Raw genomic sequence first — 16,076 nt, forward strand, 5'->3', positions numbered from 1 at the left:
AGGTGGCGTCATAGTCGAACTTCCTCGTGCAATAGTAAAATCGTACTAAATCCAACCCCACCCGCTAGAATTAGGCGCTTTAATTCCAAAATATCGCGATTGTTAATAATATTGATAACGTAATGAAAGTCGGATTGTAAAATAAGTGGTGCTATCGAAGTGTTAGTGTCACACAAAGGGAGTAGCTACATGGTTAGTTATTGTGTTATTGATTGCGCCAAAAACATGATTGTAGAACCGATACGAGCGTTTTTTATTAATGTAAATAGTACTATAAGTGCTAGTTTTGTAATTACTATTAACACTTAAAATAGTGACACAAAGTTCCAAAATTTTCGTGGCGAAATTCTAATTTGTTGTGGTTTTAAGAAACCTGTTGTCACATCATATTGATCAATTACAATAATTTGTGAAAAAAAAATGAATAACGCTATAACTATTTTTCAGATGTTTTGTTAAAAACCATGATGCTTGCCCATATGGACTGTGGTTAGATCGACTCTGGTTAGTTTTTCAGTTGTTATAACTGAACAGGGAAATAATTCTTTTTTTTTTGTAGGAAAAATGACAGACAATTGTAGAGGACCCTTAGTTATAGGTAAGTCAAAAAAAGTACATAGTCGTGCTATACAGAGTGAAATGATTGTAGCTAAAGTAATTTGGTGTTAGTTTTGTTAAGTTGTAATTTAAGGAAACGGTTTTACTATCACTATAAAAACTAAAAATACTCTGTTAAACTGTCATAAATAGCAGCTGTAACCACAAACACATTTTGTATAAAGGGGTGTCTCAAAATCGCGGAATATTTTAACGGCATTACTAAAAATAGAAAAGTTTGGGGTTTGTATTTTAATTCAAGACCCCGTATAATCTAAGAGTAATATTTAACGTAATGTGCATTAATCAAATGTCAATCGTAATAATTAATGACTGGACAAACGCCGAAAAGACTTTATAGCGAAACGAGCAGTAATGGAGCGAGCTTTTGCTATGAGCTTTTCGCGAAAGCACTGTACATGCTCTTTTAGAATGCTTTTCTATAACTATTTTTTCGTCTCGAGGTATCACAAGTGTCATTTTCGACTGTGTTTAGAGGATTGAAAATTAGATATTACTTTAAACGAATCGAAATCTAAACCGACTAACAAAAAATAATTCTTTAGATCACTCGGTAATGTGTAATAAGAAATGTTTTTAGACAAAACCGTGACCAAGGGAGGCAAACACATAAGCAAATAAATTGAATCTGAAAAGATTCAAAGTAAAGTCCTAAAATGTTAAATTGTTGTCAAAATGGCATTTATAGGCGTTTTTTCTTATGGCCTACTCTGAAAATATTTTTTCCGACGACCACTATAAAATATGCCACATTTCATACAGTTTTCTCGTAGTGAAAATTTAAAATTGCAAACAATTTCAGCGCGAAGACGAACGAAGCGCATATCCGTGTTCAATGAAAAATTTGAGATCTCTGATTGGCCGACAGCTGTGTGTTTTTATATTGCACACAAGTTGACACAGATCGGGCATTATCGGTTTCTAACTTTTGGCGCAACGGCATAATTATTTTGTCCGCGGCTAGGTGCTCTGCCGAATGACATTTTAAGTTTTAACTTGACCAGAGATAACTTGAGGTGTTTTTGCACCATTATAAGCAAGTGGAAGAGCGTAAACCATAAACTTTAATTAAAAAAAATAAATAATAACTCTGCGATTTTTGTGGTCGTCGGAAAAATATCGTGTACAACACGTGTTGAAAATGCGATTTCTAACTCGTTTGCTTAAGCCACTCGCCTACGGCTCATGGCTCAATTCTGCAAAACTCATGTGAAATCTTCTATTTTCAACACTTGTTATACAATATACTATTATTGATTACACGATATCTAGCAAATCTCTTGGATCTATGATCTAGAAAGTCTACAAAATTTGGAAAATCCGGGAAAAACAGGTGTTTTTAAAATGCATGTACAAACAGTTCTGCGCTATTCCAGAAGGAGTAAAAAGTATAATAAACTGATTTAAAAAAAACTGACAAGGTAAAATTAACCTTAATCCACGTTCTTTCTACACCACTGGCAAAAAACGCATCTGCAATGACTTGCTCCTAAGCAACCAGCAACTCGTATATATTTAATATGCTAATGAAGTCTAGAAAACCTGAGAAAATGAAAATTCAACTTTTTGGGAAAGTTTGACGAATTCTAAGAAAAGTAGAGATCTATAAATGAAACAAAAATGTGTCCAATTTTAGTAAATTTTGTATAGCGGAATAACTTAAATTGAGCAAAATGTAAAAGTAGTATTTCATATAACAATTATTTAATGGTGATTCATTGCGAGTCGTATACACTACTTTTTCTACGACGGAATGAGCTAAAAATGGTACAACAATGTTACATCCCGGTTTACCAAAATACTGTAAAGGAGATTTAGCGAAAAAGTACCTAGAAGGTAATTAAAAAAACTTACAATTTTAGTAAATATTGAATAATTGAATTACTCAAATTGAACAAAATACGAAAATATTATATTTTATACGATTATTTAATGGCCATTAAATAAGAGTTGTATACACTACTTTTTCTACGGCCGAATAAATTAAAAATGTCACATCAATATTACATTCACGTTTCATCAAAATTGTGTGAAGGAGATTTAGTGGAAAAATATACATTAAAATCACGAAAATCAAACATACTAAAAGAACTAAGAGAATCCAAAAAGTTAAAAAGATTCTCAAAAAACGTTCAATTATAGTAAATTTTGTATACTGAATTACTCAAATTGAACAAAATGCGAAAGTAGTATTGCTTGCGATTTTTTAATAGCCATTAAATAACAGTTATATACATACATTATTTTTTCTACGGCCGAATAAACCAAAAATGGTAATAATAATGTAATTGTAGTGTAATCAAACTCTCTATCGTCAAGCATATTTTAACAGTATGATAAATCTGTCAGATTCACATTTAAGATCTGTCGGATTGACAATACAAATTTCTTCTACTTTTCTATTGGCTTGTATCATTTGTATCCAGATAATAAATCTGTACTAATCAATTAGGATGGAAATAGAAAATAGTATATTCTGTAACGAGTCTGGAATGGCACATATTCTGAACGAGTTATTGGTTTTCCCCATAAGTGCTGAATAGCAATTCCAAACGAGTTACCAAACTATACTTTTTCTACGATCAACGATAAAACGGCACCAACAAATTGACATTTGACTGATATTTTTGCTGACATCTGGAAACTAATCAAATCGATAATAAATGTAGTTCGCTTGACCACCACGAGATACGCCACTAGTGGCTATTCTACAACAAGTGATGGAATAGATTCCATTACATATTTTTTGACGAAAAGAATATTTTTTGGCTACGATATAGGCACATGTACAGGGTGATCGTTTTTCATTTCCCTGCATTGTTGCTGGTTTCTCGTTATAAAAATATTAAAAATATACAGGGTGTTTCATCTTTCGGTGCCGAAACTATTATGTCGTCTATTGTAGACAAAATCCAAAAACCCAGGCACCCTGATAGTCCTGATTCTAGAATATAATAATTATTGTTAACTATACAGGGTGCTCATCTACACCACCACCACAGCGATGAAGTTTTAAAAGCCTTTGTATATTTAGTATTGCTATCATTTTACTACCACAGAGCTGTGTTCAAAACACCAACTCTCCCGCATCGCGTAAGGTACCTAATTATTTTAAGAAATAAAAACCGTCTATTTTTAAATCACCATATTTAAACCCAGACACACGTCATCTGGAAAGTTTCAGTTAAACATCTGAAAGTTCCAGTCTCCGTTTGTCTGTGCTTAATACTTTTGAATGATAGTGTCGTGTGCAGTGCTTTTGGAGTCCCAGTTGTGAATAAAGTTTTGGTAGCCATATTCACTTTCGTTATTGAGTGTAATAAAACGCGATTTTTGATTGATTCGAGCGGGAAAAGAGAAACTTTGCGCATGCATGAAAAGAGGAAGTGGTGTGGATGATATTCCTATAAAAATTCCAAGGAATTTTCCTCGGGTTTATAGTGGAAGGTAATGATTTGTTTTGGCGGGATGGCGGTTCACGGGACGCCATTTTGTCTGGTTTCAAATTAGGAATTAATTAATTGAATTGAAAGCTACTAATTTACCTGTCACTGTTTCAATTAGTTTTGTTTCGAATCTTTACTCCCCCAAATGACTTAAGTCATGTATACTTAAATACCATATGTTGCTCTGTTTTTGTGTGTTTATGTTCTGGAAGCGTCATCGCTTGTTAGTTCCCTTTAAATCTTCTCTAATCAATGGGATATCATCCACAACCGCAGAATCAAACGTCATATCCTGTTTCGGTCATATCGTGATTTTGCCTTCAGTCCTCCTGAATGACAATTCAAAACAGACCATATATGAGGTGCAGAAATGTCTTAGGAAAAAGTGATAGACATGCTCGTAGTGCTATTGTGCTGCATGATGAAAATTGTTGAATTTTCCACGGGGAAACCCATGGGAAAGCCGAAAGTGCGGCGACGGCGACGATATGTAAAGCCAAAAGGTAAGAAATATCGGGTTTTTCTACAAGTAGTTTATTGGTAATAAAGCGGTCGTTTAACATCTCATTTCTCTTAATAGACGGATATAATGAAAATTGGTTTCAATTAAGCGCGACAGAAATTGTAATGTTGTGTGGCTAACAATAGAAACTTGGTGACTGTTAGTACAGAGATAATGGAATTTCTAAAATACGGACGTTTCCTATCATAAAAAGCTGAAAGGAAAGTTTTCCGGAATTTCTAATGTAATAGCTTCAACAAATTTGACGTAATTTCCGAAATTTTGTTGTTTTACATAAATCTGTGAAAATACAGAGTGATTCTTATCAATATTAATCATAGACGGCTTTGCAAACTTTGACGTAGGGCGTAGTGCAATTCGCTACTAGTTGAACGTGTTACACATAAGCGTAGAATTGACAGGGGTTAGGGTGCGTGTATTAATTAATTATTTTTCGGCAATATTAAATATTGAACGACTGCTACTACCAAAGCACATTTTGGACATCTAAAATGAATTTGTCTTACCGCGAAATATCACCACATGATACGCCATTGGGCTCCAAGTTCGCTGCCACTGATCTGTCATCTGTCAAGTTAGGTGTAAGTGTCAGATTTGCGGATTGTGGTTGTTACAAGACACATAAACACTTTTTGTGAGCTTGTCTCATTGTTATGCTTGATGACAAGTAACAAAATAACGTTCATTGGTGCAAAGCACGCAGTTTTTTCTAACTTGAGGAAAATCGTATGGTGTAAGAAAACACATGTCTAAAAGATGTCAACACACCCCTTGATTAATATTAATAAGAATTACCCTGTATATAATTTACAAATTTGAATATCTGATTTGACATTTTCACAACTAATAATAACTAATAAAGTCAGCTATTCTTTTTTTTAATTTAATATGATAGCATCCTCTCGCTCGAAGCAAGCGAGAAAAACCAGTAAATATGTCAAAAATGAACAGCACTCTTGACCAGAACACCAAATAAAAACAACATTTTTTGATTTCAAAGTTTCTAATTATACAGAGTGATCAACTATACATATAGTTAGTTAGTAACTTGTAAACGTGGGTCTCAGTTTGACATAAAAACACGTAAAAACATGTAACAATAAAAGGATATCAATCTCAGACGTACGTTCCCAAAGCCACAAACAAACTAAAATTTGCCTGAACAAAGCGAATTGTGACAATTGATGGCAGCAGTACTACCAACATTGCAAAAATGCATTTTATTGGCGGCAATATGTCAAAAAATCACGGCACTCTTGACAACAAAGCGCAAAAACAAAATTTGTGGTTGCAAAGTATCTAATATACAGAGTGACCAATAGAACGACTTATACAGGGTCCGGCAACACTTGTGTCCACCCCTAAAATCGTCTTTAATTTTAAAGATAAAATTTTGAAAATTTGCATACGCTTATAGTTGACAAGGCTCTAGAAGCTGACACAAAAATTTGTTTTGATATCACGGTTTCTTTGGCGTCGCGACGCCTAAAAAGTTTAATTTTTAGCGATTTTTGGATTTTTTGAGGTAATATTAGCGAATTCAATTTTTTTTCAACATAAATGTAATACAAATATTTGAGTTTTTATTTTAAATCTACTTCAAATGGTGTTAAATTTGCGAAAAAAACGCTGTTTTATCAAGTTAGTCTTCAACATTTTGACGGTGCAGTGACAAACTACGTTTACACCAAAATTTCACAAGTCACTTCATTCACTGATATGAAGGTGAATTTTGATTAGCTCGGGTATGTTGCACGTTCTGGACACTAGAAATCGTTAATTAACATCGACAAAGCGACAATTTCGCCAAGTAAGACTTTTGTTACCTTCTAAAACGAACCAAAGAATAGATGTCATTTGTGACACAAGATGTTGACAGATGGGTGCAAACGTAGTTCCCAATTTTGACGTAATAAAATTGGAAACTAACTTGATAAAACAGCATTTTTTCCTCAAATTTTGAATACAATTTTCATTAAATCTAAAATGTCAACTGAGATATTTTGAACACATTTATAATGAAAAAAAATTAAATTAAAGGTTCATTTCATAAAACTTCACAATTAGCTAAAAAATACACTTTTAAGGCGTCGCGAAGTGGACTGATAAAAACTATAGTTCAAATTATTTCATATCTATAGAAGTCGTCAGTTTCCATGATTTTTTTCCAAAATCGTCTTTAATTTGGCGGCATTTGCTGGAGAGACGTAGGTATAATTTTTATGTTACATTGCAAGGTTTGTAAAAAGTTTTTTGGTCCATAAACCATTTAAAACCAAATTAAAAACTTGAACGATTTTACTCTTTCATAACTGTGAAATGCTGAAAATTCGACGGACCTGGAAAATTATGCGCAATTTTCCGACATTAGGAATTTTGGAGTCAGATGTTTTTCAGTCCGTGAAGGTTTCAAAGTTACAAGTTCACAGTGGCGTAACAATAGGGTGGCAAGACGGCAAAATGCCACGGGCCCCGAGCCGGAAGGGCCCCTGGTCAAAGAGGGCTTCTTAAAAGTCAATAGAGAAAGCCCCATCCGATAGATTTGCCACGGGCCTCAACGGTATAGATACGCCACTACAAGTTCAACTGGGTTTATTTCATTTCTAAATTTGGGTTTCTTACAAAATGTTTGACAGACCTTGTATAAAATTTTTGAAATTACAAAAAATAATTATTAAGATATTTACAATGTTGAAAACAATAAACAGTTGTTTATATTCGAGCAACTGAGTCGCAAATTTGTTAAAAGCTCTTTGTTTTAATAATGTTTTAATAGATGGCGCCATATTTTTTTAATTGTTAAGTGTCAAAGGTTACTTTACATTTAAAAGCCCCCCCGAGCAACCCGTGGTTTTTTTGTCGTTTTCTGTTTTTTTTTGTCGCACTGCTGTAACTTTTCCGCAAAAGTAAATTGTGTTCAAATGTGTGGTAAAAATGCTTTTTTATCAATTGGGCCCGATTTCAAACCAGTGGCGCAAAATTGCGTTGACGCAGTTGCTAAGGTAGCATCAGTTTGATTGGGGTTGTTAAGGCGCAACTCTGATTTGCAATGTCGCAAGTCAACGTGAAATCGGGCTCTTTAGTTTTCAAATTTATGACGTAACAGTTTTAATCAAAAATGTTGGTCTTTTGGTTTAGATTGTCAGATTTGTTTGTCTAGACAAGCCGTAAACGATTTTGTTTTTAGTTTTAGAAGCCCAATTGAAATCGCAGTCTTTGTCAAAAATTTTGACTATCTAATGTAATCTATGTATCTAAAATGTTCTTAATGACTTTTTAAACTGTTTACAACGTACCTCAAAGCTGTGTAAACATGATCTTGTTTACCTTTAGATGTTTGTGTATTATCTGCTGTCCCGAAATGAATCAAAACAAAATATTTTTACTCAGTTGACCAATTTAAGAAATTACAGAAAAGCATGATCGTTAAAGTTATAAACAAACAGTATGCAATAAAAAGTTGAAACTTTTACCAAATTCGGTTACAAACGAACATTAAAATAATTCTTATTGTAGACCAGACAGTTTTAAAATGTGAAAGTCGATGAATGACACACGAAATAAACAGTTTTTTGGGAATTAAAAATACCATCAGAAAAACAAGAAAAACAAAACGAACAAGACAGAAAGGAGAAAATAGCCGAAAACTATTCCCAGACCGGAAAACCAAGAAAAAATCCAAGACAGTGATGGATATCAGAGCCGGAATCAATTTTTCTGTCCGCCTCGACTCTCAATTGAAACCAAGGGCCCCCATGTTAATCCGGCGCTCTATGAAAGTGACCTTACGTGTCGTCAACAATAAGATGCGCCCTTATAAAACGCTCCTTCTGCATCTCCCGTCACGTTCTATCGCCCCACGTGCACTCCCCTCTCCGAAAGCATGTGTCATGTGTTGGGAGGGTCGCCCAAAACGATAGCCGACTCTCGCCATCAGTTGATTACTAGTCGCGTTTTTGCGTGTTTTATTCTCTTTTTTTTTGCAAGTGCAGTGTCGTCATGGATTAAGTGAAGCTGACAGTCTTTGGATTAAGTGAAATTGATATTCCAGTGGCGGAAAGTGAAGGAAAATTGTGTGGGGGATTATGCAAAAGACGGTAAATTAGTTTTTGTTGTTAAACTAACGAGGTGTTTGAAAATTATAGTTACTGGTTGCGAGTGTTTATAATTGTGACGACACATGTAATGGTCCTTGATTCGCCTTGTTACATAAAGTACGATTTAGAAGGAGGCGTAGACGGGCGGAATTGTACAATTACACGAAAAGGCAGTTTTCGCAACTGCGATTAGAAACGAATAAAGGGAATTCCAACTGATAAATGAATGATAAACTGATTCATAAAAACTGCAGTCAAAAAGTTATCATTTTATCATTGGTAACTCAACGCCCATGTGAAGCATCTCATTGTTTCTCACTGATAAACCTGCAACGGCTTTCCGAGTCAGCGGAATCCTGATTTTCCGTCTCGTTCGAATTTTTGAAATTCGGTGAAAAAACCAACTTTCCGCCCTTAGGACTCGAATTACTAATGTAAAACCGCTTGTGTTTTCACATGACTTAACGTCGAATCTTTTAGAACATCTGTGATATTTGACCCAGTTAGATTTTCATTGAGATAAGAATAAAATTTTATGGCAAGAAAACTCGAACGATTTCATAATCATAAGCTGTGAAAAGCGGAAAATTCGAGGGGAAAGTGTAAATCGTTTTGCGGGGTTTTGATGCGGGCGTGGGAAATTATGCGCAAATTTTCTTTTTTTGCGGGAAATTTAACGATTTTCAAAATTGTCAGTTTTTTTCTAAAACCAAGTCTTTTTGGATTTTGATGTTTTTCAGTTCGCAGGGATTTCATTGATTTTAGTTTATTTTAAACTTTGGAGGATTGGAAGTTCAACTGGTTTTCTGGTTTTCTTTTTGGGTTTTTCGCAAAAAAAAAATGACAAAAATTTTGAGCATTATAGAATTTTTGAAACTAGGAAAATTAGGGATTAGTGTTAGGATTTACAATATTCATGACAACAAAATTTTCAATTGTGCTTGCAAAGTTTAATTTCTTGAGTTTTGAGAATTAATATTGAAATTTTCAAAAATTGCATATATAAAAATAAATAATAATAAATAAAATAAAAAATAATAATAAATCTAAAAATCTTTGAAGCCAAGTTCTAAAATTTCAAAATTTCTAATTTTTTTTTTCCAAAATTCTAAGAAATGACTACAATTTAATTACAAGAAATTTACAAATGTATTGAATGTATTAAAAATGTTTATATTCCTAAAATCGAAATTTGGATCTAAAAAATTCCGTTCCAAAGAAAAAATTCTCAAAATTTATAGACAGTTAAAGTCTTAAATAATTGCTCACAATTTTTTAAAAGTTTCCAATAAATGAGTTTTTCAAAATTGATGCTACTCACATGTAAAGACTACTGAATTACAAAATTTTTGGTCTTTTGAATAGTAAATCACACTTTTCCGACAACGACAACTCTACTTTTGCGCTGTGAGTGCGGAAAAACTGCAACAGTGCGGCAAAAAAATCAGATTACACTGGCGCATTCAACTGGAAAGTAACTTTTACCACAACAAATATTATACACCAAAATATTATTTACACAACTTGTTTCTTATTTTAAGATGATTTTTCCACTCTTAAAATTAAAATCAAAACTAGTTTAATTGGTTACGCCATCTATTAGAAGATTCGAAAATTACAAATGACATTGTTAACGAATTGTCAGATGTGTCAGATAAAGCTTTTTACAAATTTCAGTCTTTAAGGATTTTACGTCTCTCTTCGCTTGTTAGTTTTTGTCCGAAAAGTGAAAATTCAAGTAATTTCTAGAATTTTCGACAAATTGTATCTTTATTTATACCCAATCCTATCGAAATTAACACTTTAATTTACATCTACGGGCTGAAAAAAATTGCTTAGCGGACCATAAAACGATAAGAAAAAGCGCTTGATAGCTGTCAAAAGTGTCAAAGGTTGTAAAAACATTTTTTAGGGTGTTTTAATGAACTGCGTTGTGAATAAAACGTTGTACGCGCATTTCGCTGAAAGAACGATTAATTGGACAAACTTTCGCCTGCAGACGTAATCTATCTTTTTCGGCCCTATGTACGTTAATAACTATTTTGAAGTGATTGTGACGTAGTAAAAAACAGCCGCCTTCAAACAAAATTCGGCGTCTTAGTAACTCACGTGTGATTTTGAGCTTCAAAAACTCAAATAAAACAGAGAACTGCTCTAATACTGAATTAGTTATCGTACTAACAAAATTTCAGGTCTGGATTATGAAAAATCGGGCCCCAAATTAGAATTTTAATATTTTTAGTTTTAGTACGTTTAGACTTCAATTTGAAAATTCGTGAAAAACCAAATTGGAGCAATCTAGCCATTTCTTCTCTTAAAAAAGTAAACATGTCGAAATACCGTAAAACCGCCCCAAAAGCCACAATTATCTCGTCACCTTTCCAAGACTTAATTAATGGTTTTCATACCAAATTCGCATGTTTTGAAACCTCTTAATTGGTTCGAGAATTCACGGAATTTTTATTACGACATAATTTACAACGATTTGCATCATGTAACTGTTGTACCTACTGTAACCGCAAGATTGCTTGGGTTTTATTTTCAAAAAAAAATTATCTTCTGACACAAAAACACCGCAAGTGCCAACTTTTTAAAATTCAGACAAACACAATTGTTGCCAAGTCTGGTCAGAAGTGATATTAATTAGTTAAACTTCCCGGCTGGCTGAAAATTGGATCAAAAATGCGACAATTACTGAATGAGTCAACGAGGTTTTTCGCGAAAAGTGTTTTCTGTCCAAGAAAATCTGGAAGCTGTGCGAATTTTTTGTTCGGACTCGCGTCGTAAACAATAGAAACGCCAAATATTTCAAATATGCAGTTATTTTTACGCAACTTTTGATCTTCACCAGAAGACTTCCAATCCGTGGATCTCTCCAGAGCACTTCGCTATTTCCACTCCTTTTAAAATAACTTTTCTAAGACCGAGTGCAAGTTTATAAATATCGCGAATTTCAGTACTTTCTCCAAGTCATGGTTAAAGTATGCACACATATTCACTGTCAATGAAAGGTCAAATATTAACGACGTCGCCAAAATACACTTCACGGGACTTTTATTAAAGGTTAATCAGGATATGACCCGATAAAAATGACTCCCAACGGTCCTGCTGCACCAAAGTTCATCTTTAATATAGTTCACATTTTAAATAGTCTGATTAAAATAGAAAAGAAATACACGTGTTTTCGTTTTAACCGGACATGAGGCGCTGTGTTGCCAAGTTTTGTAAAAAAAAAACACACGTGTGTGTTGGATGGCGTCGCTATTCACCGAGATCCTGGAATTGGAGCTCTTTTGTGCTGGATAAAATTGCAGAAAGTGAGGCGGCGGTTTGAGTTATGAGTTTTGCGTGTGGACATTTATGATGCAGTGTTACGTAATGAACCGGCGGTTTTTGAGCGGTAAAGTGACACGTGCCAAAATGTCTGTATGATTTATTTTGAAGTGTCTAATTAGATGCCTAAAATAAAAATATTAGAATATCGTAGATCTAGCTTATTAAGACGAGGTTTTTATTATACTTCGTATTTTTTACAAATTCGTTATGTGTTTGTTCATTGTGTTCAGAAAAATTTATATTTCTTCAACTTTTCAGAATTTTTAAATACAGTTGTCCCAGAACGCTCGCAATTCCTTTTACCGGGAAATTCTCCATCAAACCTCAGTTGACATTGCACAATGTTCAGGCCCTTACAGTTTTTGAGTTACAAGCACTTTAAGCTGGCCAATCACAGCCCATAAATCGCTACATAGCACGAAGATGCACTGTGATTGGTCAACTTTAAATACTTGAAACTTGAATACTATAAATGCCTGAATATTGTGCTATTCGATAATCAACTTAGATTTTGATGAATCTCCCATTAAATGGGGACACCGGTATAAAAATAGGTTTGAAAAATGTTTGAATTTTGGACTCATTTTCCAAAATTGTACTAAAGTAACCCAGAAGGTATAAGGCTATCTAGCAGCAGTAAAATTATCCCATTGTGTAAAAGTTAACTTATCTACAATAGAAAACATCCCAGAGTTGTAAACCATCTGGTTGTACCGCAGCGCTTACTTTGGTCACTTCGACCAGTCCCGGCTTAATAATATTTAAAAATTATGGAAACATGTGTATGAATTACATCAAACTTGGGCAAAGAGATTATTATTAATTGTAGATTACCCACATTTCTATTGTTTTTCTTAAAGAATGTAATAAATGGTAAATGAAGCACCGGTTCTGGTTAGTTCAGGCAAACCATGATTTATTGTTGGGACTCGCGCTTGCCGATAAGGGTACAAAAGAGATGATAATTGACATCAAAATTTTTATTAGTGCAATATAGCCTTATACCTTCTGGGTTACTTTATATCTGGTGATTTTCAACATTTTAACTAAATACAGGGTGATTTTTTTAAAACGGCAGGCGTTGTAGAATTTTTATTTATAAACCGATTTCAAAAATTTAAAAATTAAATTAAATGGTTTTTAATTTACTACAAAATGATGATTTTAAAAAAAATTTAAATGTCTTAGTATCTTTTGGACGATACTCAACTTTCTTATTTTAAATTGGAACCCAAATTTTTTTTTTCATAATTTGGAAGATATTAATTTTCTTGATTCAGAAATGTGCAATATGTTCTACTTCTACTAAAAATATTTTTAAAAAAATTATCAATTGAAAAAAAAAAGCAATAAAAGTTAATAAAATCTATTAAAATATATATCTAAAATCTATATCTAAAATCTATCCATTGTGTCAAATAAAAGAATGCCGTTATTGTACTGTCAAAAAGCAGCAAATAACAGAAAAGATCGGCATTTTTTTTGAAATTATTAATAACAAAAGACAATAATAATTAGAAATCAGAAAAAACAACTACCTAATTTAATTAAAATACCATTGAAACGTCATCCCGTTTTTTTCATTGCACAATTGACACCTACGAGAAATGCATTGTGCATTGTAAGGTGTAGCCCCATCTTGTTGAAAGAAAACTTGTTCTTTCTGTTATTTGCTGCTTTTTGACATTACAATAACGATATTGTGTTATTTGACACCCCGCACCTACATTTTATTAACTTTTATTGCCTAAATTTTTTCATTTTTGATATATTTTTTTTTAATATTTTTTGTAAAAGTAGAACATATTGCACATTTCTGAATCAAGAAAGTTAATATCTTCTAAATTATGAAAAAAAAAATATGGGTGTCAATTTAAAATAAGAAAGTTGAGTATCGCCCGAAAGATACCAAGACATTTAGAAAAATTTTAAAATCATAAGTTTATAGTAAATTAAAAACCATTTAATTTGTTTTTTAAATTTTTGAAATCGGATCATAAATAAAAATTCTACAACGCCTGCCGTTTTAAAAAAATCACCTTGTATATTAATGAGGATTTCGAGAGTTTTTAGTGTTTTTGATTTCTGTCGTCAATTTTTGGAATTTTGAAAATTTTAGTTTCCGATTTTCGAATTTCTAAATGATGTCATATTCGATATTTTATATTTACCTAATCATTTTTATTTTGTGTTCATTTTATTGTGGAAAGTTATCTAAATTTTAAGTTTTTGAAAATTTTCAAAAATATTAACAATGTTACCATTTCCAGTTCTTAACAGTCCGAAAATTTAATTATGACTTGCAGGATCCCTGACATTCTAAAACAATGTTTGTCTCAAATTTCAGAATTTTTATAATTCGTTTTCGAAATTTTTGAGCTTCAAAATCTACTAGATTTTCTAAATTTGTTTGGATACTTCCCCTGAAATTCTTAATTTTGATTCTTAACCTTGTGAAAATTAAATCGTTAATTTGCGGGCACCCGCAGATTCTATAAAAAAATTTAAACGTCTCAGGTATCAAATTATTGGGATACTTTTCGAAATCTTTGACATTCCAAAATTGCCAAGGACTCAAAATTCTGTTTGACACGCCGACTTTTTGCATTCTAACGTTATGGAAAGTTAATAAGAATTTGTAGAATGTCCGATTTTTGAACAGTTTTGGAATATCAATTTTTTCAATTTTTTGTATGGTTTTTAAAAATCGCCCGCCCATGATTTTCACAAAGTTTAAACCCATTAAGTTTTTAGACATTTTTTAAATATTTCTATTACATTTCTATTAAGTTACATCTTTCAAAATTCCTGGAAATATTGAAAATTTTAAGATTTTTAAGTTTACTTGGATTTTCTGAATTTTTAAGAAAAACGAATTAAATCCAAACAGGGATTTCCAAAATATTTAGTTTTCCTAAGCTTTATTGTACACTTTTTAAAGCTCAAGAATTTTCGAAAATGGCAGAATTTTGTATCAAACGGAAGTAAAGTTAGCCGCGTCCCTTTAATTCTTGAATTTTTATTCTTAGGTTTATGGACAATTTTAGACATTTTTTTTATATTTTGTCAAAAATGACATAGGAAAATTGAAATATGTCAATTTTCTCGATTCCAGGGTTTCATTTAAAGTATGTAATTATAAAGCTCTTCAAAATGACAGTAATAGATTTGGGAACGTCACATATTGACAAGTCCATGTATTTTTTAATGTTTTCTGTACTAATTTTGTCAAAAATGACATAAGAAGGTAAAATTGTGTCAATATAGTAAATTTTAGGGTTTTTTACACTTTTTTAATGACAGTCCATTGACATTTCTATCCACATTTTCTCTTGGAATTTCAGTTTTTGTAGTTTTGTCAAAAATCATACAAAACCATTAAAATTTGTCATAATTGCCTATTTTTAAAGTTCTATTCGCTCTATTTATAAACTTACATCTGGAAATGAGAATTTTCTGATTTTTGGCTTTTTAAGGAAAATTTATTAAATTTAAATGTTTAGTTTTTCCAAGCTTTATTATGCAATTTGCAAAGATCAAAAGTTGTGGAATTTTCATCAAACGAAAGTACAGTTGGCCTCTAGTAATTTTTAAAATATCTATTCTTGGTCTGAAATTTTCAACAATTTGTCAAACGTTTGATCTTCAATTCAATCCCTAAAAGATTGAAGTTAGAATTTTATAGACTTTGAAATTTTGAAACTTGGACTTGAGACTTAGAAATTGAAATTGGGAATCTTGGACTTGAGACTTGAAAATTTTAGTAACTTTGGAAATCTCCAAGCCATTAAAAAGAGGAAGTTTTGGAATCTTAAGAATTTTATTAGAGACCTAAATATTATTTAGCAACTTCAAGAACCTTTGAATCGTCAGAATCTTCCGAATTTTAGATCTTGAGAAAATCTTTAACATACAGTATATCCCCGGATTGAGTTCACAAGAGGAAAAAAACGTTATTTTTCATTTTACAAAAAAAGGAATAATATTTTTTGCTTAATTTAAAATAGATAAATCTTTAATTAAAACTTTAATATTATCAAGCTGTGTTCTTAAAAT

The 16,076-nt window shown here is 32.3% G+C and overlaps 1 protein-coding gene across 6 annotated transcripts in view; it reads left to right on the plus strand.

Annotated features, from left to right (window-relative positions):
- LOC148176461 (uncharacterized) overlaps window positions 1–16,076 on the plus strand; it is a 33,555-nt gene continuing 17,479 nt past the window's right edge. For 2 of the 6 annotated variants that reach the window (XM_088033654.1, XM_088033656.1), the window contains exon 1: window positions 8,506–8,684. Coding sequence is in view for 4 of the 6 variants with exons in the window: in XM_088033653.1 (XP_087889779.1) it covers window positions 4,459–4,567 (109 nt within the window). In the remaining 2 variants the exon portion in view is untranslated. Of the gene's footprint in view, window positions 193–447; window positions 505–559; window positions 599–3,886; window positions 4,066–4,302; window positions 4,568–8,505; window positions 8,685–16,076 lie in introns of those variants that run through there. The other 4 variants (XM_088033655.1, XM_088033653.1, XM_088033651.1 and 1 more) reach the window with 4 other exon arrangements.

This window comes from Gnatocerus cornutus, chromosome 4, assembly GCF_029298725.1.
Source record: "Gnatocerus cornutus isolate USDA-ARS CGAHR chromosome 4, icGnaCorn1.1, whole genome shotgun sequence".
Lineage (NCBI taxonomy): Eukaryota > Metazoa > Arthropoda > Insecta > Coleoptera > Tenebrionidae > Gnatocerus > Gnatocerus cornutus.